At 44.8% G+C, this 26,175-nt stretch overlaps 11 protein-coding genes across 13 annotated transcripts; 5 read left to right on the top strand and 6 right to left on the bottom strand.

Annotated features, from left to right (window-relative positions):
• The first annotated feature begins 269 nt into the window (after positions 1-269).
• Positions 270-13,812, top strand: LOC6608084. 2 transcript variants are annotated; one of them, XR_004361427.1, is made up of 5 exons: positions 270-810; positions 1,910-2,319; positions 4,131-4,442; positions 4,497-4,573; positions 7,761-7,848. XR_004361427.1 is itself a non-coding variant. In XM_002032796.2 (4 exons), the coding sequence occupies exons 2-4, from the start codon at positions 2,176-2,178 to the stop codon at positions 13,453-13,455; spliced, it is 1,314 nt and encodes a 437-aa protein (XP_002032832.1). In that variant the 5' UTR covers positions 273-810; positions 1,910-2,175; the 3' UTR covers positions 13,456-13,812. The 2 variants fall into 2 exon arrangements, 1 of the variants encoding a protein (XP_002032832.1); XM_002032796.2 differs by lacking the exons at positions 4,131-4,442; positions 4,497-4,573 and adding an exon at positions 13,202-13,812 and having other exon boundaries at positions 273-810; positions 7,761-8,676.
• LOC6608087 (calmodulin-1) lies at positions 4,719-5,878 on the bottom strand. Its single transcript, XM_002032799.2, has one exon. It carries the CDS (start codon positions 5,717-5,719, stop codon positions 5,273-5,275), a length of 447 nt encoding a protein of 148 aa, XP_002032835.1. The 5' UTR covers positions 5,720-5,878; the 3' UTR covers positions 4,719-5,272.
• LOC6608086 (calmodulin-2/4) lies at positions 5,726-6,470 on the bottom strand. Its single transcript, XM_002032798.2, has one exon. The coding sequence runs from the start codon at positions 6,350-6,352 to the stop codon at positions 5,906-5,908; it is 447 nt and encodes a 148-aa protein (XP_002032834.1). The 5' UTR covers positions 6,353-6,470; the 3' UTR covers positions 5,726-5,905.
• Positions 8,673-11,429, bottom strand: LOC116800483. The gene has a single exon (XM_032715731.1). The coding sequence runs from the start codon at positions 11,358-11,360 to the stop codon at positions 9,246-9,248; it is 2,115 nt and encodes a 704-aa protein (XP_032571622.1). The 5' UTR covers positions 11,361-11,429; the 3' UTR covers positions 8,673-9,245.
• Positions 11,619-12,624, bottom strand: LOC6608085 (protein lifeguard 1). The gene is made up of 3 exons (XM_032715739.1): positions 12,463-12,624; positions 12,169-12,402; positions 11,619-12,025 (listed from the first exon to the last, which is right to left on the bottom strand). Exons 1-3 carry the CDS (start codon positions 12,622-12,624, stop codon positions 11,627-11,629), a joined length of 795 nt encoding a protein of 264 aa, XP_032571630.1. The 3' UTR covers positions 11,619-11,626.
• A 96-nt stretch (positions 13,813-13,908) lies between the features above and the next one.
• LOC6608083 (protein lifeguard 1) lies at positions 13,909-16,390 on the bottom strand. Its single transcript, XM_032715737.1, has 3 exons — positions 16,098-16,390; positions 14,885-15,117; positions 13,909-14,833 (listed from the first exon to the last, which is right to left on the bottom strand). The coding sequence occupies exons 1-3, from the start codon at positions 16,147-16,149 to the stop codon at positions 14,228-14,230; spliced, it is 891 nt and encodes a 296-aa protein (XP_032571628.1). The 5' UTR covers positions 16,150-16,390; the 3' UTR covers positions 13,909-14,227.
• Positions 16,391-16,467: 77 nt separating this feature from the next.
• Positions 16,468-16,926, top strand: LOC6608082. Its single transcript, XM_002032794.2, has one exon. The coding sequence runs from the start codon at positions 16,562-16,564 to the stop codon at positions 16,868-16,870; it is 309 nt and encodes a 102-aa protein (XP_002032830.1). The 5' UTR covers positions 16,468-16,561; the 3' UTR covers positions 16,871-16,926.
• A 94-nt stretch (positions 16,927-17,020) lies between these two features.
• LOC6608081 (mitochondrial-processing peptidase subunit alpha) lies at positions 17,021-19,267 on the top strand. The gene is made up of 6 exons (XM_002032793.2): positions 17,021-17,225; positions 17,310-17,688; positions 17,750-18,166; positions 18,223-18,363; positions 18,413-18,917; positions 18,985-19,267. The coding sequence occupies exons 1-6, from the start codon at positions 17,170-17,172 to the stop codon at positions 19,155-19,157; spliced, it is 1,671 nt and encodes a 556-aa protein (XP_002032829.1). The 5' UTR covers positions 17,021-17,169; the 3' UTR covers positions 19,158-19,267.
• A 98-nt stretch (positions 19,268-19,365) lies between these two features.
• LOC6608080 (ribonuclease 3) lies at positions 19,366-23,640 on the bottom strand. Its single transcript, XM_032715730.1, has 3 exons — positions 22,058-23,640; positions 19,676-22,000; positions 19,366-19,611 (listed from the first exon to the last, which is right to left on the bottom strand). The coding sequence occupies exons 1-3, from the start codon at positions 23,577-23,579 to the stop codon at positions 19,478-19,480; spliced, it is 3,981 nt and encodes a 1,326-aa protein (XP_032571621.1). The 5' UTR covers positions 23,580-23,640; the 3' UTR covers positions 19,366-19,477.
• A 56-nt stretch (positions 23,641-23,696) lies between these two features.
• On the top strand, positions 23,697-25,043 carry LOC116800484 (ribonuclease H1). Its single transcript, XM_032715736.1, has 5 exons — positions 23,697-24,085; positions 24,142-24,198; positions 24,251-24,486; positions 24,542-24,812; positions 24,868-25,043. The coding sequence occupies exons 1-5, from the start codon at positions 23,744-23,746 to the stop codon at positions 24,961-24,963; spliced, it is 1,002 nt and encodes a 333-aa protein (XP_032571627.1). The 5' UTR covers positions 23,697-23,743; the 3' UTR covers positions 24,964-25,043.
• LOC6608079 lies at positions 25,043-26,174 on the top strand. Of its 2 annotated transcripts, none has more exons than XM_002032791.2 (4): positions 25,043-25,242; positions 25,304-25,436; positions 25,494-25,642; positions 25,705-26,174. In XM_002032791.2, the coding sequence occupies exons 1-4, from the start codon at positions 25,112-25,114 to the stop codon at positions 26,111-26,113; spliced, it is 822 nt and encodes a 273-aa protein (XP_002032827.2). In that variant the 5' UTR covers positions 25,043-25,111; the 3' UTR covers positions 26,114-26,174. The 2 variants fall into 2 exon arrangements, with proteins under 2 accessions (XP_002032827.2, XP_032571629.1); XM_032715738.1 differs by having other exon boundaries at positions 25,494-25,647; positions 25,705-25,907.
• Position 26,175: the final 1 nt, after the last annotated feature.

Genomic DNA, 26,175 nt, shown 5'->3' with positions numbered 1-26,175 from the left:
CGCAATTTCGATAGTCGACTACAAATCTTAAAAATGGTATATTGACATCAAAGTTTTCGTCGAAAAACGCGATACTATTTCAACCCAGAATATTCAGATAAATTCATATAATAAATATAGAAAAATATCAAGTTTAAATTTCTTTTCGGAATTTTGCGGAACTTGAAAACACGGAATAAGTTCACAGCCTCCCGACTATTCGATTGGCATTAAAAACATCGCTTCACACGTCATCGATGTTCTTGCAGCCCGCTTTCCCACCTCTATCGCCCAACGAATTTGCATAAAAAACTTTCAGCGAGCTAAAAGCGCGCACGGCGTTACCGATTCTGGTGCAGTTTGCTAGCTTTTCCGCATTATTTCGTCCTGTGAAAATTAGTTGCCTCTGGCATATGCATCGTGTCCACTTTAGAGTGCTGGTGAATACGGAAAACGCAGTTCCCTAATATCTACGACGAGCGCTCGAGAAGTCTTCTTTTGAACTGCGAATTCAAGTGTTTTGTTTGTTGTCCGCGCTGCTCGTCGTGATTAGCATGTCTTATTTACCGTTGCGAAGGAGAAACCGAAAGTAGAATCCGCAAGCCGCAGAAACTGTAAATTATGTAAAAGTGTATGACCAACAACAAGTCGTTCTGTGCATCAGTATGAGTGAGTGCGTTGAGTGAGCTTATCAGAAAAGTTTAATGGAGGCTGCGCCGTTAATTTCTCCATGTCACCACCCCAGTCTGCAGCAACAACAATTGCACGCGGCGAACAACAAAAGGCACTGTAAATAACCGCTGCCCTTTGATGAGCGCCCCATTAAAAACTGTAAGTCGACGCACATTGCACATCATTGTCGCATCGTTGTAATATTTTCATGTACGTACACGTGTGCATCCATACATATGTACGTACATCGCTATGTTGCCCTCACCTTGCCCTCGTCATCTCGTTTTCTGGCCCTGCGCCAAGAATTTAACCCCATCAAGCCGATGGGGTGTCAGCAGGTGCAGTTATTCGTACCCCAGATCAGGGATGCTACGGTTTCTGAAAGCTGATTGTTTTCGTAGAGAACGTTTGGCTGTTATCAAAATCGTTGTTTTCCATCTTCTTCACATTTCAAGGATATATAGAAATCAAGTGTGCATTACATTTAATAACAAGTACACTGAAAGAAATTGTAACAAGTTGTAAAGTAAAATTGCAATATGTATATACACCAAAAAGAGGAAATATTGTAAAACGAATAAGTGTAGCTCAAAATCGTCATTCCAATACTTTTGCATAAATGAAAAAATTACGTATATCAAATTGTACCTGTAGTTTTTTCGTATAGGTTCGATACGCAATTAGCATACTTTGTGGAGTGTATTCAATTACCAACCATTTGCACTTACCTACCAATGCAAACCAAATGCACTCGACTTTGCTGTGTAATTTGGTCTTTGTAAGTTTTGGGGGATTACTGTACAATTTTTTAAAGTTAACTTTTGTCCTAATTGGACTCATTTTCATTAACAGATTAAATAGGGAGTATTCGTATTGATTAGAATTCTTGAACCCCTCCCAAATAAAAGTTTATAGGAAGTATGCAAATAATCAAAACCACGGAATTTTTTGAATATTATATTTGTTTATAATTCCTCATATATGGAAAAATAATAAATCCTCACAAATAAGTGTTTATTCGGAGCGAGCAGAATAAATCTTTGTATACTTAAAGTAGGCAAAATTCGACAGTATAGAATATTTAAAATAATATATGTATTTGTATGTATTTCTTCACATGTAGAAGGATAACAAATCCTCAGAAAAAATAATTAAATTGGGAGCATGATGAATGAAACTGACTTTACTTAAAGTAACCAATACCAAACGTACGAAAAACTAATAATTCTAGGTCGCATGTTCCTCTTTTCATTAACAGGACAACCAATAATGTTAACAACGGAAAACTGCAGCCACAATGATGAAGACGGGATAAACAAATAAAGGCTTAACAAACCAATTGCGTAGCAAGTCATAGGAGCGAACGATGATGGTCTAGTGCCAAACGCTGTGTAATAGACCAACTTGCCACTCGGCTAAAAGGGAAAGCCAAAAGCCTTCAGACTGGAGGCCTCACTCACGCTGAAGCGCATCTTTGCCCGCAAAATTGGCTACAAGGCGAAGTCGAAGTCAATTTTAGCGGCCATGCGCACGAAACACCTGATCCTGATACTGATCGGAGTGATAATCGCCACGATCGTCTTCATCGCATTTGGTCCAGCCGGAGAGCCGAACGACTCATTCAAGAACATCGTTGTCCAGACGCACCAGCAGTTCAAAGAGTTCCAGGTAAGTTGACTCACGTTTGGGGGTCTTGAGTGCCGGGCGACCCTCTGATACAGACACTCCGCGCCCCAAATTATGCTGAATGACTTAGATAAGGGTATTAAATAACAATTATCTGTTCGTATCTGGCGCTGGTGCGTTGAAACTGTCAAAGATAAATCGGGAAAACTGAAACCCCACTGCACCGTTTGTCATTTGTTGTTTCTTTGATTCGAAGCGCTTGAACTTATCGCCGGAGTGTAGCTTGAATAATATTAATGCGAATCTAATTGTTTTACAAGCACGCCAGCCATGATTCATATGTGGGTTCCACTATCAGCATTTAGTCAAGTGCCTATGTACACAGACTGCTAGGACAGGACTTTTCTGGCAATTGCTCTAACCACTCGAGTAGCTTATTTTCCGCTCACTCTGTGCTCTTTGCCAAATTGAAGCACGTCCTGCTGGGTGGGCGGGTCTTTTCGAAAGCTAGATACGCCAGGCTGTCTGGCACATATGGCCAACTCAAACAGCCGGCAGCCAAATGAAAGTCATCAGCATCACTCACATAAGCGTCTGGAAGGCAGAGTGGGCAAAGGGGCGGCTGTTGACCAGGGTCGGGTTCATTTCGGAACACTTTTGGCGGTGCTCTGGCAAACAAAAACTCGAGGCCAGTGCTGGCTGTGTTTACGTTTCGCCTGCCAGAGCGTTTTCTGTTTACACTAATTAGATTCCGGCCGGAGTCCGGTTGCACAGCCCGTTGAGCTATTGGGTAACCGGAGGGAACTGCGGTTAACCACGAGACCTCGTCGCTGAAGGATTTCTTGCGTCTTGGGAAAATTTTATAGATTGCATAGCAAGATGGCTATAAATCATCGCTTTGCATTGCATGTTTAGCCAAGCAAAGAAGGTGTTCATTTCCTATCGCGTACTCATCATAAAAGCAATTTTAATAAAGCCGTAAATCAGAGTCTCTGCTTCAAAGTTTACAACTGGCTGTTATCTCAGCGAGGTAAACAGAAACCTACGATGTTGCTATCATGACAAACTGAGATAATGGAAGCATTAATTAGTAATACCACTGTTTTGATAGGGATCAACGTATCTTCTCCACCCGAAAAGTGAATTCAACGCATATGAAGCTAAATTGTCTGTAAACCAGTTCCCACAATTGCATCAAAATCTAAGGCATTGTTCGTTCGTTTGTTGAAATGCATTCTTTACCCAACTGGTTTGTGCACCAGTACTGCTACATCTACACATATTTAACTCGAACTACGATATGTGTTTGATTAAATTTCCACATCATACTAATATAGGCAAGCATATAGATTTACCATTAAAGTGATTGACTGTTCGACTGCCAGCACTTGATGCATGTCGAACACTTCCAGTGAGTGCACAATTATTTCTGTGACTAAGACATATTCATAGCACAGCTAGGGTGTTTTCCATTAGCTATTCTATTATAAACTATATATTTTTAAAGCGTGCCTATGTCCAGAGTCCACCTAAAAGTAGTATCAAATTTTCATGCGGAAGTAGCTAAATCCCACCCTTTTGGTTCTTATTGCGAGGGCTCGCTTCGTGGGAATCAAACAGGTGCGTTGGGATTGAATACAACAATTCGAATCAAAACTGTGGGTATACGGAACTGCTATATAAGTCAAGCAGAAATTTATTTAGTAAATTAGCCAATTATAGAGTATTTCTCGGAAATAAGCTGAATGTTTTCCATTTTTTTCTTTCTAATTTCAAATTATAATGCTGCCCCATTTGCCCAATTTGTGTCAACTTTCTTAATGGACGACACTAATCAATGACTTAAATTACAGCGAGGAGCGCGGACTTTATCAATGCGCTTGCACAGCGATTACTCGTATTTCATATTTACCTGTGTGAGGAGCAAACAGGCGCTATTGATTGCCTATAGCCATCGGTTCAATGTCGCGCCGCCACTCACATGCAGAGCAATGCAATTAAACTGTAGCTGAACGATAACCCATTTAAATTATCCATATGAGGCGCTAGAAGCATATGAACGTCGGACTGACCTCTCGACTTTTGATTAACGTTAATAAGTCCGTGGGTTTGCTGCTGTAATTCGACTAATTTTCTTGCTGTGGGGGCTATGGATTGGATGTTAAGTAAAGAAGCTGATGTATTCATTTTTTAATTGAGCTATAACTAAGTATTTTTAGGTTTATTGTGGGTGCTTCCCTCTTACAAATAGGCATTGGCAACGAAGAAGAATTAATCATTTGTGAAATCTTTCCAGGTAATTCTATACCTATACTACATCACACGAAACATTTCTCTGAACTCAACATCATTCATTCTTTCTCTAAAAGACTAAACATGATTTTCTTTTGATTGGGCCGAAGGCGCATTTAAATTTATAAACCTTTCCCCCCTACAAATTATTAGTCACTTGACAATATTTTATTGGCAAGGCGTGCTTTTTATAATTGCCGAATGAGTCATGGACAATGTATGTTGTATGCGTATTAAGGTTGCCAATAGATAACAAGGTAATTTAAAGAGCAAGGTGCGATAAGACTTGAACCCAAAATCATGCCACTTGTAAACTTGGTCAGACGAAAAGGGAACCAGCGAGTCCAGTCCAGTCCAGCACATGGTCAAATATTTAAATTGGCATATTTAAATAATCAGCGTGGCTCGTTTTTATGATTGCTCTTGCCCATCGCCATCACCCTTTCGAATATCCTGGCACTCCCCAGCGGCCATTAGGCACATGCGACCGTTTCGGAGTCACGCGCCGTGCCACATGGACACACACACAAGTGGACTTCTCGGGACAAGGTTTTAACTGCCGACTTTCTGGCGCTGCGCTGAGTGAGCCAAAGGAATTTGGTGGGAATTTCAAGTGGTGCCGCCTAGGCGTAGGGAAAACGCGACTGGGTTGGGCTCTTTCGAAAGGGGTTCGTGGTTAATTTGTGCCTACAATTTGGAATTCCTAGCTTCGCATGGCAGTAACAAAGTCGTTGAAGGAGATCTTTCCATCTTTGTCCTGATCAATGTCCTGGAACAACTCGCGCAAGTCCTCTTCGGACATCTTCTCGCCCAGGTTGGTCATCACCATTCTGATCTCGTTAATCGTAAAGCTGTTCACTTCGTTGCGATCGAAGATCTTGAAGGCCTGCTTTAGGCAGACCAGACTGTTCTGCTCCTCCAGCCGTTTGCTCATCACGTATAGAAAGTCCTTGAACTGTACCTGTCCACCGAAGTCCACGTCACATTCGTTGGCCAGGTCGTAGATCTCCGCCTCGGTGAGACTCTCTCCAAGGGCCCGCATTACTCCGCCGAGCTGTTGGACGGAAACCCATCCGGACCGTTCCTTGTCATACACACTGAATGCTTCTCGGATTTCTTCAATCTGGGCATCGGTCAAGCTGCCGCTCATTGTTTCAAAAGTTTTTTTTTTTTTTTTTTTTTTTTTTGTATTGGACTAATGTTTTATGTTGTGCTTTTGTTAGTGTAAGCTCCTTTAACAATGAACATAAAGAATTTGAACTGAACACAGACAGAACGCCTACTTTTTGTTGGATCGAAATCGAGCTAGCCTTCTATTCGAGTACTCACATGGAGGCTATCGCATTGTCATCATGTTGACGAACTCTTCGTAATTTATGTGATTGTCCTGATCCGAGTCGTACTCGCGTACCATTTCTTCCAACTCGTCGTCGCTAAGCTTCACGCCCAGCGACGTGAACACATTTTTTAGCTCGGTGGTGGTGATGTAGCCATTGTTATCCTTGTCGAAAATTCGGAAAGCTTCGCGCAGCTCGTCCTCGTGGTTGGTGTCGCGCATCTTGCGCAGAATCACATTGCAGAACTCCGTAGCCACGATGGATCCGTTTCCCTCCGAATCCACCTCATTGATCATGGACTGAACCTCGGCGTCGTTGGGCTGGCGACCCAGGGCGCGAATCACCACCGCCATCTCTTTAGAAGTTATGGCGCCCTCGTTGTCCTTGTCCAAAATGCGGAAGGTGTCAAGGATCAGGACTCGTTCCTCGTGCGAAATATCCTCCATCTTAGCTGGTATATTATGTTTCTCGGAAGAGTTGTATATTTCTCTGTTTATATGTAGGCGTCAACTGATGTTTGGATGAAACAAGGTCCTGACATTGAACTCAGTGAAATTTGAAAAATGGTAAAATTAACATCCCCCGGTGGCTTCACTGCGCTGCACAGTGCACAACACCGAATGGCACAAAATCAATATGCTCGTTATATAAGCGCAGTGCCGCACGGACAGAGTTGCTTGATTCGAATGTCCTTGGGCGAGGAGGCCTTGCAGCTGATCGGTTTCAATTGCGACCGAGCAACGGACGTCAGCTAGTATCTTTCGTTTTTCGTTAACAAAACAGAAGGAGAGTGCCTTTCGAGGAAAGTTCAGGAGTAAAAACGTGCACAATCACCGTCATTGTACCACCGCACACTCAAAAAAAAAAAGGGCTCATTAAGAAATTTATAATATGCAGCTATTAGATATCCTCCATTTCGCTAGTAGGAATATAAGAACTCGATAAAAGTTTGCAACCCCAAAATATATGGGTGAAAGAAAACAAGAAAGGTTAACTTTTAAATTTTGCGAGATCTCTCCCGACGTTTATACGGACGGACAGTCAGACGAACGGACAGACGGACATTGCCAGAACAACTCGGCTAGTCATCCTGATCAAGAACTCTACTAGTAACTAGTATAGAATTGTAAATGTAAGAGATCGTCTTTTTATGTTTGATTTAATTTATTGAAAAATTAATCTATAAATCAGCACACTATATCGTAATATCCATATTTAATATGAACAAAACACCACTTTTGTTTTGAGTGTACTGCCATACAAGTGTAGTGGTTGCTATCGGCAGAGCAAGTTTGTCATGCGATTTGGGTTTGGCGCCTAGCCTGCAACTTTGGCGGCTGCCTTTTTGCCGCAGGTTAATTCCATTGCTTCTCCCCTTCGGCCCTTTCACCTGTCCGCAGTGGGACACACCTGACACCGGTTTTTTTTGGCTGCCGGAGGAGGGGCAGTGCCTGGGGGGTGGGGCAGAGAATGCGGCACGCTTTACTCTGGCCACAGTCTAAGCAAATAATAGACAAGAATTTGACAACGGCACGAGAGGGTTCCATTGTGCGGCTCATTTGATTTTTGGGTTGTGTTTGGGCATTTGTTTGGGCTGGTTTCGGCGGAACAGAGGAAGTGTGCTAGAGCGCCATAATGGAAATATTTCTCACATGTGTGTTTCGGAATGGTTCCTATGACGAGGCAAATTCTGGCCATATTGTTTGACCATTAACGCCGTCTGACCTGACATTAATAATTCTCTAAGAGTGGGTTTTGTAAACCGTATGTCGAAACTTAAATTATAAATGTCTTGTTTACTTCTTGGATAAACCAAAAATATTAATTTAATGGAAATTTAATTATTTCTTGCAGGAGAACCTCCGCGTTGGCTTGGAACGCAAAAAGCTCGAAATAGACCCAAAGTATTTACTTCTTCTGGGCTTCACCTCGTCAAATGACGCTGCAGGCCAACAGCAGCAGCTGGATCAGCAAAATGTGGTGGACAACGGGTCACCAGGTCAGCAACTGCCAAAGACAGATTTTTCAGCGCCGGCTACAAAAGCGGAACTGGAACTCAGTGAATTGCGAGGACTGCGGCGTCCACAGGATGCTGTTACCTTCGGAAGTCAGGCGGGAGATCAAAAGGGCCAGCGGAAGCGGATCACGACGCCGTACAACGGTACGAAGAGCAACTTCACAATCGTCAGCTACGTGCTGGAGGGGCAGGCCGCATCGGCCATCCTGCTGGCCCAGAATATTGCCGCCAAGCTTCCCAGCGAGTACCTGCTAATCTACGATTTGGGCGTTTCCGAGGAGCAACTACGGGACTTGGGCGCCTACTGCAATAACAGCCGATGCTCGGTGATCACCTATGATCTGTCGGAGTTTCCCTCCTTCGTCGCCGATCAGCGGACGCACGCCTACCGCCCCATTGTAATCAAGGACGGTCTTATGCGTTCCCGATCGGTTCTCTTCTTGGAAAACAGTATGCGTGTGCGCGGAGGTTCCGCCCAGCTGCGGAGTCTGCAGAGCATCGTTATGAATCCAGGAGTGAGAAAATCTGCAGTCAAGTCCGCTGGAGTCCTCGGATGGAACACGGCGACGGCGGTCTCCTCCCTGACGCATCCAAAAATGTTCGACTACTTCGAGTCGAAAGCTGAGGAGTTTAACTTTCTTCGGATGGTCGACCTGGATGCTGTCTTCTTCTCGGACAGCTCCTTGGTGACCGAGAAGATCATGCTTCCCTGGCTGAAGTGCTGCCTCACCCTCGAGTGCATCGATCCAATCGGTGAGTCGGGTGAGATGGGTGGTGGTGGTGGCTTAGGGATATGTAAAACTGTCATTAGAAATGTTCCTCAGTCAGTATGCCTGACCCCAATATAAATCAATCAAACATACGGTCAAAACTCCACCCCCCAATCTCTCCTTCGGGGCTGGGCTCGTGTACTAATAACTGTCATTTGCACGGCATTCCGTTGATGGCACTCACATCGGGGAAATTTATGTAATTACCACCTGAATTGGGATTGATGGCAAACGTGACATTGCCTTTCTTAACGAACAATTCATTTTTATTTGACCGGCATTTCCCAACCTAAGTAGTCAACAATACTCACTTTTTGGCTGGTGATTATAATGCTTACCAAGGCATAGGTGAATTTGTAATAGAAATAAGCTTTAATTTCCATGAATTCATCTAAAATGAACTCTGTGTTCATTTCCTGACACTCCTGGCGAATTAAACACAGAGCTCATTTTCAATTGGTTAATTCAAACAAAGAAAATGCTTATTTCCAATTTCATGTTATATGCAGTCAAATGCTCATTTGTGCATCTTAATTGATTGACTAGATTCTGTTAAGGATCAAAGGTTTTTGGTAATATTCCGTTCGTTCGTTGCTCGGCTTCAAAAAGTGTTTGATAGCATTGTGATAGCATTTTTGTCACATCGAGTGCCTTGTAAGCCTTAAATAGTTCTCGTGTGTAGTTATCAAATGGAAGGGGAGATGTAAGGTTCTCAAAGGTTTCGGAAATGATGTTGGGGTAATGAGAATACAAATTTACATCTTCGTGATTTCTGTGTTGCGCGTCATAAAAGCTTCGATTGGGCTTAGTTAAAGAGATCGATTGCCTTTTTTCTGAAACAGGTGCTGTTAATTTTCTGTTCGTGAGATTTTCCATGTAGTATTGTCGTTGATCCAAAAAATCTCTTTTCATTGCCATTTCGATTAGCAAAGGTGAATCTTTTTCAGTTTTATATTTTTGCAACGAACTGCAAATTTCACACTCGCATTCGGTCTGGGTACCTGCGTCAGTTTGGGGAACGACAAATTGTTTAGATCGTTTCTTTCTTCGACGATTGGGTGGTTGGGGTTTCTCCTCGGCCAAGGGAACATACTTGCCTTGATCGTCATCGTAAGTCAAGAAGTCCAAGGGTGAATCTCTGCCGTCTGAAATAAACATTTCCGCATTCGTCCTGGACTGATTAATTCTTTTGATCGACGCAAATGTTCTATTTAATTTTTCAGAAACCTCATAGCCCAACGGCGAAACAGATTCCTCAAAGTACTCAAAATTGTCGCTAATGCCGTGTTTTAAAATCTCTAATCTATTTAGTTGCTCCAAAAGTTCTAACTTTGAGCCAACTTTCTTGTCGCTGAGCCTGTCAACGTTAATAAAGATGTTAGTAGCAGTTTGTCTAGTGAAATTCCTCAGATTCGTGTCCATGGTACGGAAGGCTTTGCGGTTAGAAATAATTTCTGCCTCCCTTGGTGTGTGTGATTTGGAATCATTGATAGTATCTTGCTTGGAAACTGCCCTCTTGAGATTCTTGAAACCATAGTCGTGGATTTTTAGTCCTTTGCCTAGCTTAAAATCAAATCCTTTGTTCCCAGAGGATTTGGTCATCTTATATTCGTTGTTTCTAATTCTTTTTGCTGTTGTCTTCGAATCGCGTTGTGATTTTTTAGTTGGAACCGTGTATTTTAATAGATCTGCAAAAGCGGCTTGCAAACTAATGGCGCTTCCGGAAAACTTCTTTAAAATAGTTCGGTTCATTTTCTCCTCCTGCCTTTTGGGAGTCTTTATATCTTTAAAATCGTCCAGCTCCTGCATAACTGAAACAACTTCTTTCAGTTTATTTGACACTTCACTTTTCCTTCGTTTTTGATGTTGTACGGATAATTTGGAGAGTTTAGATTTGTTAACGATGCTCCTCTTATACGTTTTGTTAGGTTTGAGATTAAGTTGACTTTCTTTCTTAAATTCGTTGGTTTTGATTCTCTTTGCTGGTGTCTTCGATGGTTCAGGATATGTTGTATAGCGTTGTATTTCTCCTGTTGAAATCTTGTACTTTGACAGATTTTTATGCGCGGTTTGCAAGTTAAGGGCGTTTCGGGAAAACTTCCTTAAAATAGTTCGATGCCTTCTCTCCGTCACCTTTTTGGGAGTCTTTATACCTTTAAACTCGCCCAGCTCCTGCATAACTGAAACAACTTCTTTTAGATTATTATCTACTTCATTTTTCCTTCGTTTTTGATGTTGTGGAGGTAATTTGAAGACTTTTGATTTGTTAATGATGCTCCTTTTATACGTTTTTTTAGGCTGCAAATTATTAAGTTGACTTCTTTTCTTAAGTTTTTTGGTTCGCTTTTGGGTAAAGACGAACCTGCTAATTAGTCCATGAAAAAGACCCACGGCAGGTACTTTTGAGCTTGTTGCTGTAGGTACAGGAAGACTCATTGGGGGCTTGATCTTGTATTTTTCGATTTTAATTGAGTTTTGAGTCCTTGGGTCAATGAATTGTTTTCCGCTCGCTCTAGGGGCAATTTCCTTTGATTTAAAATTTTTCAACTCACTCTTCTTAGGAGTATACATCTGTGTAAGTTCCCTGATGTAAATCTTGAAGCTCCTCCACTTCGGAATATTCGAATCTCGTAAGTTCCGGCCCCTTTTAGGAGTAACCAAAGGCATGGCAAGATGTTTCAATTTTCCATTCACTGGTTTTGGGGGTACTTTATAGTACTCTGACCCAGCATTTATCCTGGCCCTTCTAAAATATTTGCGAGCATGCCTGAACAACATTTTCTGCTTGGCCACAAGCGCTGGACTATGCGTTGATTTTGATAGGCCTTGAAAAAGTACGGGCATGTTTTGAGATAGAATGGCTTTATTAAAGAATTTTGACAGCTAGTGCTTAACCGAAAAAATAAACAATTTTCAAGCCAACTAAGTTGCCATCAGCAAACCTCGGTCCTAAAGCATTCGCGGAACATGCGAACGGCCTCGACAATTTTGCTGAAGAAGAGCATCTTCATCAGTCGCCACATTCCCTTAGGCAGATCGCAGTGTATGTTGCAAGCTGCAAAAACGAACTCCTCGGGCCCGATGTTGTAGCCATGCCGGCCGCACAGCATGTAGTGGGTATCATAGATTATGTACCACGCCTCCACGGTGCAGGCCATTGCGGAGAAGACCTCCATCATCCGGTTCAGTCGATAGGCCAGGAGGAGGAACAGCCCAAAGATGAGGCTGATTATGGAAATTCCGCGAATCTGGGTAAACCGAAAACGATTCTGGGAGGAGTACAGCATTAGGCCCAAGATTTCAAAAATGAGAATGACTGGATAAATATATACCTGTAATACAAAACAGATGTAGTCAACAGTATATATATTAACAAGCACAGACATTTTCTTAATATAGCTGAGTTATTTTATCTCATGTTTATTCACTCTAACCAAATGCGTTGTGATGGCTTAATGGAGTAGTTCTGACTTACCCAATGTGTCTCCACCAAATTAAGTAGATATACGCTCCTATTGAAGGATCCGATCAATGTGCTCAGCAGCAGTACAAAGTAGTTGAAAGGTCCGTGTCTCCTCCAATCTCTCCAAACGTAGAAACACGTATACAGAAACACAGTGAAAACCATGGATAATGGCATGACAAAGTTGTAGGGCAAAGGATATTTGAGAAACAACTCAATGCAGGGCAAGGTGCAGGCAACCTGTAGCTGCAATATTGAGTTTATTATATTACTTTTTTAATTTAAAATGGAATCTGAATAACCTACGATTAGTATGCCGTAGAATCGGCGCACTAGGCGACGTCGGATTCCAACATCGGTTATGTCGAATTCATAGGTCCTTTGCAAATGACCGTTGGGCAACAGCAGGTCACATTGCACAGCGATGCCCGGGGCTTCCGATTTTTCCACTACCAATACCGCGTCCATTTCATCATCATACTGAGCTGACACTACCGCCGCCGAATGCCCATTTATATTATTCTATTTGATAAGGCCAGTTTTCCAGTTAATCGTTTATCTAATTTACCCCATTTTCATTTTTGTTTCCACAAACACCCCATACTACCACAAAAAAAAAATGTTAAAATAATTCGATTATACATATATTGATTAGCCAATATTAACAGTAATCTTTTTTACGAATTGTGGGCTCTGTTGAAAAGGGCTCAATTAAATGCTCATAGAAATGGTTGCTTTAAATATATATAAAATATAGTTAAATATAGATATACTATATATCTCATATATTTGAGTGGTCGATAATTTTAATCCCCCTATTCCTAGTTACATGGGTATACTAGATTTATTGACCAGTATGTAATAGAATGTTAAGGGTACCCAAAAGTCGGGGCACTCGACTATACATATACCTCTTGATTAAATATAGAAGACGATGTGTAGCATAGGAAAAGTCGGAGGCTAGATTCGTTTCCATTCTTATATATTTTGTGTATCCTAGCGTAGCAAAGTAAAGCGTATAATAATAATTTCTTTATATTACTAGGTGCTCAATCGAATGGCTGCAAGTTCAACAAGAAGCCGATGTTCCGATACTCTGGATGCCACGGCTACGATGCGTCCGCCTTCAACATCGTGCTGGGCCTCACTTTCCAAATGGACACCTCTGAATATTCGCTGCCCGGCGACAGTCCGCGTAACATATTCTACAAGGAGACCCTGGAGCAGGCGACCCGTATACTGGAGAGCAGGCGGCGCAACAGCAGCGAGACCTCCGACCATCCTTTCACGGACGACTGAGCTGGGAAACCTAGAATTCGAACTGGACGAGAGCGTGGCCAAAGCATTTGATATAACTTTTTCTACCGACAACCACACAAGCGGATACACTCAGGCGGTGAAGGAGCCAACTGAGATTACTAGGAATATCGAAGGAAATGAGAGTTATTGATGTGAATTAGATAAAGGGTAGCCGATTCCCACTTAAGCAGATATAGACAGATGACTTGGCGTCCAAGAAGAGATCAGAAATGAACAGACCACAGCACAGTAATTAAGCGTAGCGTAATAATGTGCAGTTTATCAATACTTATAACAATTTAGTGCAGCCCTAATTACTTATTTAATGAAATATACATACATGAAAATCTGTGTTAATGTCCCCGTGTTTTTGCTGCGAGAGTCGATATTTGTGTAAAAGCCCCTGTTTAGTTAACTGTCCCAAGTGTAAATACATAAAAACATCAAATGGCATACATTTTGTGATTGTATTTTATAGTTACTCACGCGTAGACAAACATATACAGTATATATATATATATATAAATATAAATGTAATGTAACTATCCTAGAACAAGACGAGCCAAAAAGTAAGTTAATAAAATTCTGAATTACGAATACCAAGTAACACTCTTTTTCTGGCTTCGCCAATTGTTAATATGAGGTAAATTTTTGGTTTGTAAATGGCACTTTTTGAAACTTTTTGTAAAGCTGAATGTGGTTATGTCTGCAAAAGCTTAGCAAGAAGAACGGAATACGTTGTTTTTAAGGGCTGTGGCTAGGATTAGCTATACTAATAGAATTTTTCCAAAATCCGAAGGATGTAAATGAATAGGCGAACCACATCGACGTACAGAGTGAGAGCCGCGAATACGTATTCCTCGGGATCCAACTGTTCCGAACGATTGCCGCCCACTATCGACTGCATATCGGCGATTAAGAAAAAGCAGCCAATAAAGGTGCATAGGCAAGTTATTGGCAAGCTGTCTACGAAATCGGGCATCCAAAGACCACACACTGATAGGACGAGGAGGATTATCACAAAGGTCAATATGACCCCTCCAGCAGCTGTGTAATCGTATTTGGTTTGCACGGCGTAGATGGACAGAGCGATGACAAGGAGTGTGGTAATGGCCACGGCCGAGATTACCACGTTGGAATCCATTAGGCTCGATGCGGTCCCCAGGAGCACCGACATGGTAAAGGTATACAGAGCCAGGCAAATCAGGTTGACAGGATGCCTTCGTCGCACGTTCTCCACACAAACGATTGTGCTCAGAACGATTATGTTAACGATTATGGCGACAAGTACTAGGAGGAAGTTCTCCTGCATGAAGTCCTTGGTGGGTTGGTGGTAAGAAAATATTGCTATCACAGCCAACGTGAATAGTAATTGGACCTGCAAGAAACACATACTTATAAAATGTTCCACTTAATAGGTCTAGCTCACCAAAAGGATTCCAAAAACCTTGCGGACGAATCCCATGCGTATAGCGGGATCCTCGAATACATTGCTTTTAACAATCAAATCGTGGGTAATAATCCCATTCTCGACCAAGTGTTCTCCATCTTTTGGATCGGAATTCGTGTCCTGTGACTCGTTTTCCGTAGAAGGAGGGGCTGACAATGAAATCGGTGGGTAACGGTCAGAGTTTTCGGGTAATGGCACAAAATTAAACCACGCTGCAACAAAATCATTTGAATAAAAATAAAAAAAAGATTGAACTTTAATATTTGGAATCGTGACAAGACAAGTTAAGCCTTATAATTACATTTCTGCAAAGTGTGTTGATGGAATGATGTTTTAAATACAATAAACGAGATCAGATTGAAGGAAATGGTTCTTATAAAATCGACTTGAAGAAATCCAATTTTGAACTGGCTTGGAATGTTATTAAATATCTTGCAACAAAAGCGTCAAACATGCAAAAGAGTTATACATATATGTAATATAATTTTAAGGAATTTCTACTGTGAGATAGGAATAACATACAGCCAAAGAGTATGCTATAGTCAATGACCCAGTCCTTCTGTTATACGTCACTGGAATTTGAAATATGACAGCAGCAAAGCGACTGCAAGTGTATAAGTGGCTCCACCTAGCGACTGTTATATAACTTCCGACGAGTACGAATATAACTTTTTAGAGAATGGTCCGGGGGATAGATGAAATTGAAAAATTATATTTATATCATAGGTCAACAGAAATAAATAAATAATTTTTTTTTTAAATATAAAACAAATTCTGAATCAATGGACAAGCTGATTATTATGCTTGCTATTCATATTCATCTATTCATCTTCTTTAGTGGAACACACATTTGCTTATTATAAGCGCAAGCAACTAAGCAACGATAAAGCTCTTAAAACAATTTAAGAAGGTTACATATATTCTTTGAATGTAAATGAATGTCTCAGCCTGGAAGCTGAGATATGAAATACATTTCATCTTTACATATATGAGTTATCGTCCAACTCAGACACTTGTATGTTCTAACACATTCACATGCCGAAATAAATGGCTTACAAATCAAGATACATATTTAAGCAACGTATAAACTTTTAGATTTTGTATATTTAAGAAAAGGTTGCTGTATAAGCTCTTTTACACAAATGAAGACCCTTTAATTTTATTAATTCTATTATTAACTTCAAAATCTTACCGTACAGTGAAGCCTTATCCAGGAATCCTTTTTCTTTCTTAGGTGAATCCATGACCGCTGCGTCTAGACTTTTTCCAAGGGCAACTGGCAATCTTCAGAGCCCAACTAGGGAACTAATAAGAAATATAAGTAGTGTATGTATTCGTATCTCGAACTGCCGAACGTATCTCGAAAAGCCGGAGGAATGGAAACAAAGATGCCGGTTGTATTTCGGGGCAGCGGTGCCAGAGTTTTCGTGATTGGCGCGAAAGAGCGGCTGATTTTCGCATGTGGTGACTTAAGCAACTGCTTTCATGCCTAAATATGTATGTATGTAGGTGCTATATGTGTTCATATATCCACCATCGTCTGGTCAATATCACTTCAGTTCACAAAAGCCACCGGCGCACGAAGTCGGGCTTAAACGGGTTCAGTCAGCCAAAAGTAAAAGTTACCAGCCCGAGTGTGAGTGCAATTGTGCGATAATGAGCGTAATTGCACTATTGCTCAAGGCTTTGTTGGTTGTAATCGGATTGGCCGTACTTTTTGGACCAGGAAGAGTGGCTGCCTACGATCCCAATGATCCCAAAATAGCCGAGTGCTGCCTGCCGCCGGAGGGGATGTTCGAGGCGTTTTATCCCCGCGAGGTGGAGGGAATCCCCAATAGCGCATCGCGACCAGCACACGGACATGGCAGCTTCTTCAAGCACCGGAACCCAGCACTGGTGGACACCAAGAACGCGGCGGCCTATGGCTATAGGTTCGACGGCAAGAGGCGTTTCAACTTCGATTAATTCCGGCCACAAAATCTGTATTATTCGCAAATAAAGTCCCTTTCTGAAAACGAAAATACAACGATCTATTTTTTCAACGGTTAACCGAACTGCCAGCGAGCTGGCAACCCTGCACGACATGCAGCCCTAATATTCCGTGTGACTGACACTTATGTCTAGAGCACAAGAAGAAGAAATCAACATTTTTTTCTTCGAAATTCATTCGTTTAAAAGCGTAAAAAAAATGTGTTTCTGAATCAAATTCAAATATAATTCATATAATTCTGTAAATACCGTTAACAAACCCAAATCACCAACACATGATGAACGGGCGCAGCATCAGCATGCTGAAAAAGCTCAGGCACACCTGGCGCACGTAAGAATCTCGCGGGGTGGTGAAAAGTGGGCTGTTATGGAGCCGGCGAAACTAATAAGTGCCCTATTTCCCAACACAATACAGGTTTCCACGCCTCATGGCCACCAAGGTGACCAGTCTGGGTGGCGATGAGGTGGGCAGTGGCACAGGAATCGGCCAGATCACCGGCGGCGTGCGTTCGAGTGATGGGCCACAGAAGGTGAACACGCCTTCCAAGGAGATTGTCACCCACCTGCCTCCTCTCACCGAGCCACTGCCTAACCTGCCCGAGGCCGTTTATGCAGCTCCTCTGGCGGAGAGCGCCATTACGAAGGTAACGACGCTGCCGAATGGCCTGCGGATCGCCTCGGAACCGCGATACGGACAGTTTTGCACTGTGGGCCTGGTTATCGACTCCGGGCCGCGCTACGAAGTCGCGTACCCCAGCGGCGTGTCGCACTTTCTCGAAAAGCTAGCCTTTAATGTGAGTCAAGTTGCGCTTATGTAATGTAGGATCTCGGCTAATCCGGCTACTCATTCCAAAGTCCACAGTCAACTTTCCTAACAAGGACGCCATACTTAAGGAGCTGGAGAAGAACGGAGGCATTTGCGACTGTCAGAGCTCGCGGGACACGCTCATTTATGCCGCCAGCATCGACAGCCGGGCCATTGATTCCGTGACGCGTCTGCTGGCGGACGTGACTTTGCGGCCCACACTTAGCGACCAGGAGGTGAGTTTGGCCAGGCGTGCCGTCAACTTTGAGCTGGAGACTCTGGGCATGCGGCCTGAACAGGAGCCCATACTGATGGACATGATCCACGCGGCAGCCTTCAGAGATAATACCTTGGGCCTGCCCAAGCTATGTCCCCTTGAGAACCTGGACCACATAGACCGCAATGTGCTGATGAACTACCTTAAGTACCATCACTCTCCCAAGCGTATGGTCATCGCTGGTGTAGGCGTAAGTGTGCAAAATCACTTGTGTACTCTAATTTCAGTTAAAGAATATCTTTCCAGGTGGATCATGATGAGCTGGTTAACCATGTGCAAAGATACTTTGTGGATGACAAAGCCATCTGGGAAACGGAAGCCCTGGAGGACTTGGGACCCAAGCAAGTAGATACGTCTATTGCACAATACACTGGCGGATTAGTAAAGGTGGGTGCAACAATACTTTGACTTCTCAATAAACATGAATTGCCCATAGGAACAATGCGAAATCCCAATTTATGCGGCCGCTGGGCTACCAGAGCTGGCCCACGTAATTCTCGGGTTTGAAGGCTGTTCCCACCAAGACAAGGACTTTGTTCCCTTGTGCGTCCTGAATATAATGATGGGCGGTGGTGGATCATTCTCCGCAGGCGGTCCTGGCAAGGGCATGTACTCGCGCCTGTATACCAAGGTGTTAAACCGCTACCATTGGATGTACAGCGCCACGGCCTACAATCACGCTTACGGCGACTGTGGTCTCTTCTGTGTTCACGGTAGCGCACCGCCACAGCACATGAACGACATGGTCGAGGTGCTGACCCGCGAGATGATGGGCATGGCCGCAGAGCCAGGCCGTGAAGAGCTTATGCGCTCGAAGATCCAGCTTCAGTCCATGCTGCTGATGAATCTGGAGTCAAGACCCGTTGTGTTCGAGGATGTGGGCCGCCAAGTGCTGGCAACGGGGCAGCGAAAACGACCGCAGCATTTTATTAAGGAAATTGGTAAAAGCATCTCAATTAATCAATCATTTAATGCATATCAATTAAAACTCGTTAATTCATATTGCAGAAAGTGTAACTGCCGCCGATATTCAACGCGTTGCTCAACGTCTCCTGAGCTCCCCGCCTTCTGTGGCCGCCCGCGGCGACATCCATAATCTTCCCGAGATGAGCCACATAACCAATGCGTTCAGTGGTTCAGGACGTACCGGGCTGGGACGTAGGCTTTCCTTGTTCAAATAGCGCTGGGTGTGAGACCGCCTCCATTGGATATCATTTCGCTTTGTTTACAATATTATGCGAAGGGCAACCGTGTTAAGTTTAAATTGGCTAAAAACCAAAATTCCCAAAAATTCGACTCGTATATTTTATTTGCTGCTTTAATGATGTTTTTAATTAGGAACAAACCTTAAAGACAGGGGAATCTTTGTCCTGATAGCAAAGGGGAGAATTACATCTTCTATATGAGCGATTTATTAAGATAACCCATTACATTTTAACACCGCTCCCACGATTCTCTTACTAAATTTGGGCCCCTACTTCTATAGCATCCGCGAAGCTGTTCATCCCTGTGAAGATTGTGAAGACACCGAGGAACACTTCTTTAATCGGCGCTTGCACTTCGGAGAAGAGGTTGAGCCATCGCTATCACTGCTGCTGCTGCTGCTACTTCCACTTCTGTTACTTTTTAAGGGCACTAGAAATGAAAAGGATACCTATAGATATTCGTGTATCACTGCACACCGCATCTATTAACTTACATGTTGGACTCTTGGGAGCAGTACTTTCAAAGTCTTCGTCTTCCGGCAACTCGTCACTGGAAATGTTCTCGTGCATGCGATATTGTTTAGGAAGATGGCTCTCATCCTGAAGCGGTGTCGCATATTTGGGCCGCTTAATTTTTTCGTCTTGGGGCTGCCGATCACTGTCGTTGTCCAACTCGTTGCCAGTTTGTTTCTTTATGCTCTTGGCGATCACGCGCTTTTGGTGATCCAGCTGGGGAAACAGGTCCCTCGAGTTCTCCAGCGCCTGCTTAGCGGCGTTCATCTCCGCCTGCTGAATGGAGGAGCCGCTTGAAGTGGCCAGCCGCTTTGAGCGGAAATAAACGGCCACCTTGTATACCCGCGTATTGGTTGGACCACTGGCCTCCACCACCTTGTAGTAGGGAATGTCCGGCTCGCCGCCATCCATTGTGCGAAGAGTGAGGCAGCACTGCTGCAGCTTTGACTTGGGGTCGTTCCAGTCCTGATTCATGATAAAAAGCTGGAGTCGCGGGAACAAACATACGTGGCAAAACTGCTCACAATACAGGAGACCCTTGTCCACGTACAGGGCGCCTAGGAATGCCTCCAGCAGATCGGCACGATCTTTAGTCTTCAAGTCAGCCTTGGGATTGGCATACACGGCAAATTTGGGCATTCCCAAATCATCGCAGACCACCGCTTGAGTGCGGTTATTGACCAATGAGGAGCGTAGGAGGGACAAGTGGCCCTCGTGGTGCTCAGGGAAGTGACGATATAGGTACTCCGAGCAAATCAGCTGCAGCACCGTGTCGCCCAAGAACTCTAATCGCTGATTGGACCCAAGGGTCAAGTGGGTGAATCCAATGGAGCGATCGGTAAACGCGCGAGCCAAAAGCCGAATGTGCTTAAACTTGATTCCAATGGAGTCCTCGAATTTCGTTAGCTCCTTAAGCACACGGTAGGAATCAATACAGCTGCGATCCCCAAGTGGCTCTTGTTCCTGCAACGGGTGCTCCGGCAGATTCTTCCAGATACTTAGCAGTTTCTCGTCCTGCCGGAAGAGTGCATCCGTGAACACCTCATCTGCCACCTTGATTCCTCCATCCAACAGAAGCGCGCCCATTAGCGCTTCAAAACAGTTGGCCATGGCGTGACGCAGTTCCAACTCGTGGCACAGATCGGATCCGTGTGCGTACAGCATAAACTCTTCCAGTTGCAGCTTTTTGGCCAACAGAGCCAAGTGCTGGTTTTGGACAATTGCCGCTCGGTAAGTGGCCAAACCACCCTCCTCCAGTTCAGGGAACATAAAAAACAGATGGATCGAGCTGAGGAATTCTACCACAGCATCACCGAGGAACTCTAGTCTCTCATTGTGGGTTATGTTCGAAACAGTCTCTTGATCCTTGCCAAATCTGGACATAATGCTCACTAAGGTGTTGATACCCCGCTTGCGTGTGTTCATGTAGTGAATCTTGCGATCTCCATACTCCGGCTGACGAATTCCGCAGTTAGTCAGCGAATTGCGGGCGTGATCCGGATTGGTACCGTAGTTCTCCTTGTATGAGGGATGCGTCAGCGCCAATTGGAGAAGGTACCGATTTTTAAAGCGGTACCCGATACTCTCCTCTAGCAGGTCCAGCGACTTGTGAAAACGAAGGTGACCAGTTAGGACAGGAATCAACATGGCATGCTGCACAACGTCGCACATAATGCCAGTGCGATAGAAGCCCTCCGAGCTGATCGCCACTGTGATATTTCGTTTCATGCGCCCCTGAGTTCGCATCTCCTGAAGACGTTGCTCCTTCTCCTCTAGCTTGCGCTTGTCCTTGAAAGAGGGCTTCGACATGTTGGCCATCAGATGACGATACTTAACGTACTCTCGCCACGCCTTCTGGTACTCTGGATTTCCCGCGTAGCTTAGCTGCGGATGACAAATGCCGAAGTGCACGATCGCTGGGTGTGAGATTCCAGTCTCGCGATCAACGCACTCGGGCAAATCGGAGTTATTTCTGTCCAATTGGTCAACACGCAGCGAACACGGCTTATAACCCGGCTTAGTGACCAGCATTCCCTTTATGAAGTCCACGTAGTTTTGCCACTCGCTCTGACTAATCTGGTTAAGATGCAGTAGTTGCTGCCGTTCCACAAGCTGTGCAGAATTATCCAGCAAATAGCGGAGTACCTCTACCATGGCCAAAACCTCCTTTCCGTTATCTGGCAGGTCGCGGACGAAACGCGGAAAGAAGTGAAAAGCTGGGCAGGATTCCTCAACGCTTCCGGACGCTAAGTTAGGCATTAGATTAAAGTCTACCAGCTCCAGCAGTTCATGAAACAGGTATTTGACTGAAATTGAGATAAGATGTAAGTAATGCCGATAAGATAAATCATAATTTCACTTACAAAAAAGGTCTAGCTCATGGATGGTGAAGTTCTCGGGCATCTTCTCCTCCTCGTACTCAATGGTGTACTCGATGTTGAAGCGGATCACCTTGCAGACGGGCAGATCAGAGAGACGCACATGCGAGAGAAGTGAGAAGCCCTCGAATAGAAACTCGTGCTCATCATGCTTGATAATGGTGGGTGTCTTTGTCAGGAAGTTAGTGGGCGGTGAGATGCTGATCCTGTAGTGGAACAGCTTGCCTGCATTGTTGCTGTTTGGATCGCACAATTTGTAGCCAGTCTCGCCCGGATATATGCCGTGCCGAATGCCAATGCGCCGAGACTTGGCTGAGCAGCGGCAAAGAGGTCCGTCGTTCATCTCACCGGCGTCGTTGTGCCAGAGATCTGCGTGCACACGCTGCGGATGTTGCACCTTGCGCGAAAGCTCCTCCATACAGCAGTCCTGCTCGATCTTAAAAGCGTCTTCGTCGGAGTCGTTATCGGAGGAGGAGGACGAGGAGCAGGCTTCCGACTTATGTTTATGCTTGCAAACACGCCGGCGAGCCTTTCTTGGAGGCGGCACGTAAACGGGTAGCTTCTCGCGTACGCGCTCTGCTCTCTTCAGGAGCTCCTCATCGAATAGGTTGCACAGCTTTTGCAGCCGCGCCCGACCTCTGACCTCGTTTTCACTCTTGGTGCGCTCGTAGTAGAGCTCCGCTGGCGATGATCGCACCCAGGATTCGACTGGGGCATCCGCCTCGCTGAGGGCGTTCATCTTCTTCACATAGTCTTCTGGTTTTTCGCAGAAGTTAGAACACCACTGTCTCAGCAGACGGTCCCGTTCGGTCTCCACCTTCGGTTTGGGCCTAGTCTTCTCTAAGGGCTCATTTCTCTCCCTCTCGTGATAGCTACGTGGGGAATAGTCATCGCTGGCTTGGCTCCTGGCTGCAGATCCATAGTATCCGTGTTGCGACCCCTTTGGCTGCCTGTGGGCATAGTGTCCGTGTCGTGGCTCGTGGGCATATCGGCCGTCCTGAATTTGACGGTGTTCCTGATCATGTCTTTGTTCATACCGCCTACCTGAGCTATAGCCGGGATAATGGTGGTAGCCTTGACTGGAGCTGTTGGAATTGTACCTCTGCCTTTCGGATGGTGGTCGGTAGTTAGACGAATAGGCAGGATAGCGGTCTGGGTATTTATAGCTTTCATAGAGGAAGGATGATCCGGATGCCGGGTACTGGTATTGGTAATGGGGCTCCTGGCCAACGTACTTCTGTGCTGGTTCGTTATAAGCATATCCCTCGTAGCCGTACGCTGGTGGTTGCTGGTACGGATCATAGCTAGGTACTAAGCTGGCATAAGGAGCCGGTGTCTCCGGATATACGTAATCCGAAGACTTCGAGCTCTGAGAATGGGAATCATTTGAAGAATAGTTGTGAGAGGGAACACCTACTCCTGGCGGAGATAGATCTTCTTCTGGCGGAGGTGGCGGGGGCGGAGGAGCAGGCTGGACTGGAGGCGGAGGCAAAGGCGGCTGGTACATTGCGATGTTTTGGGAAAACCTTTGGTAAAATCCACAATTGTACTTTTTTCCACCCACACCTTTTACCACGACTTGAATGATCTGGCAACTCGCCCGGTTTGTTTACACTCGCACATCCGGCAAGGCCGTGCCACATATGTTTCGATAGACAACGCAAGAAAATTATGTTACTCCCGCGGTATTTTTGTTGGAACCTTCAACGCTGCACGATGGCCTTTTACGCTGTAGCCAGTGGGCGAAAGTCTGGAGTCTACGGCTCTTGGGCGGAGTGCGAGGAGCAGGTTAAGGGCTTCAAGAACGCCAAATACAAGAAATTTAAGACACGGCAGGAAGCGGATCAGTTCGTAAATGGCTGTAAGTCGTATGTTCCGCAGGATGTGGCAGTGCCGCTGGGCAAGGGACAGGCGCCACTGGCCAGTTGGAAGAACAGTATCGAAGTGAATGAGAGCCCCAAATACACAGAGGAGTGGCCCGAAGAGGATCACGACCTAGCCGAGGATGATCTGGTAAGCATGAATATACATACAAACATTTGCGGAGTCCTGACCTTCCCTCCTTTCAGAATGCGGCCATGAACGAGGTGGAGGGAGATCCCAAGCCATCTAGTAGTAGCAATTTAGTAGGAGACCGAAGTACATACTGTAGAAAAAGTTAAACATAGCTTCTTTCAGGCAGACATTCTCAATCGCAAACGGAAGGTCGCGGCCAGCAGCCATATGCGCAACAAGATTCCACGACATGCCTCTCAGGTCTCAGAAGCCACAGGACTCAAGCAAGTGGGTGCCTTCCAGTTCGAAATCGATGCCGAGGGCTATGTGATTGTGTACACAGACGGCTCCTGCATAGGCAATGGACAAGCCGGCGCCTGTGCCGGCTATGGCGTTTATTTCGGCAAGAATCACCAGCTGTAAGTGGTAACTTCGGCACAATAACTTTGCTTATAAGCTATAATTTCTTTGCAGAAATGCAGCCAAGCCCGTGGAAGGACGCGTTACAAATAATGTAGGTGAGATACAAGCGGCCATTCATGCCATTAAAACAGCTCTAGACTTGGGAATACAGAAGCTGTGCATCAGCACAGACTCCCAGTTTTTGATCAACTCCATAACGCTGTGGGTTGCGGGTTGGAAAAAAAGGGATTGGAAGCTAAAGAACAATCAGCCTGTTAAAAACGTCGTTGACTTCAAGGAACTGGATAAACTGCTTCAGGACAACAACATTACCGTGAAATGGGTGCGTAACTAAATTTAAATGAGGTGCTCGAATATACTTCAGTTTATATCCCTAGAACTACGTGGAGGCCCACAAGGGCATAGAGGGCAATGAAATGGCAGACAAATTGGCGCGGCAGGGATCCGCCTTGTATAAGGAGAAACATGGTTGATAAGCAATTTTAAATTTACCGTCTTTGTAGTATATAATTGATGTGGCAACTCTGAATAAATCGAAATAAGTTACGCGACAGCCCTGGTCCAAATGTTTTTATTTACAATTTACTTCAGTCGCTTTTAAGTCAAGTTAGTTTAAAAAACATGCATTCCAAGCGAAATAACCAGTGCTTACTGCTTACCTTGGTTTTGGGGCTCCTGGGAGGAGCGGGCCATTGTTATGTAGTCGAACCACCTATTGTTCACGTAGAAATGGACAAAGCCGGCATGCACAGGTTTTTATATTGGAGAGCGGTTTATGGATTACTAAAATTAAAGTGATAAATGTTTGTGTAGGACCCTTAACTACCGTATGCGGTTCGACATTCCCCTCGTGGGCAAGGACTGCGAGTATGTGCTGCTCCAGGATTTGCCCGCATCCGTTTACATAAGCACTGACGAACTGGATGACCTGCAGCGTTTGAAGAGGGTGCGTTATCTTGGGAATTAGTTACAAGGGTTACAATAAAAATATTTTCGTTCCCAGTTAAATGCCATCTACCCCAAGTTCGTCAACATTGAAGTGGCCACGGAACGGGCGCATCCCTTCTCCGTTTTACTGCGCGGTACACCAAAGATTACGGAATCGCTGGCTCTGCCTTTGCATTTTCGCTACCATGCCCCCAGTGATAAGCGGTGTGGTGATCTTGAAGTCTGAATTGTTTTCGTCCACTAGACTAATCAACTAATCCTCACAGATCGGCGGCCACGGTGGCCATACCCCTACCCGAGCTCTATCTCAACTGCCCGATGGCTGATAGTGCGCTCATCGAGAACGAGTTGGTTGCCCGACCCGATAAGCTCTACTGCCTGAATGCGCCGGAAAGCCGTTTCGACGAGAACCACGTCAAGGATGGCCAGCCGGCGACCATGGCTAATCTGCAGCGCTGCAACTGGAGGCGGGTGCACGTGGACTGCCAGCTGAAGATGCCGCTGCGTGCCGAGATTCCGGTAGGCCAGACTAGCGCTTACGGTCCGGTTCTGTGCGGCACCATCCTGCTGGGTTGGTCCCTGGCCCTGTGGACCATTATCCACTCGATGGCCAACACACGACGCATCAATCAGCGCCTAAACGAGCAGCGACTTCTGCAGCAAAAGGTCAAGTAACAGGCGACGAAGTCGGTGCGATTCAAGGTCAGAGATGGCTAATTAAACAATACATTCTGGCG

This window comes from Drosophila sechellia, chromosome 2R (assembly GCF_004382195.2).
Source record: "Drosophila sechellia strain sech25 chromosome 2R, ASM438219v1, whole genome shotgun sequence".
NCBI classification, from domain to species: Eukaryota; Metazoa; Arthropoda; class Insecta; order Diptera; family Drosophilidae; genus Drosophila; species Drosophila sechellia.
The sequence above is the reverse complement of the archived record's forward strand: the minus strand, read 5'-3'. Positions and strand labels throughout refer to the sequence as shown.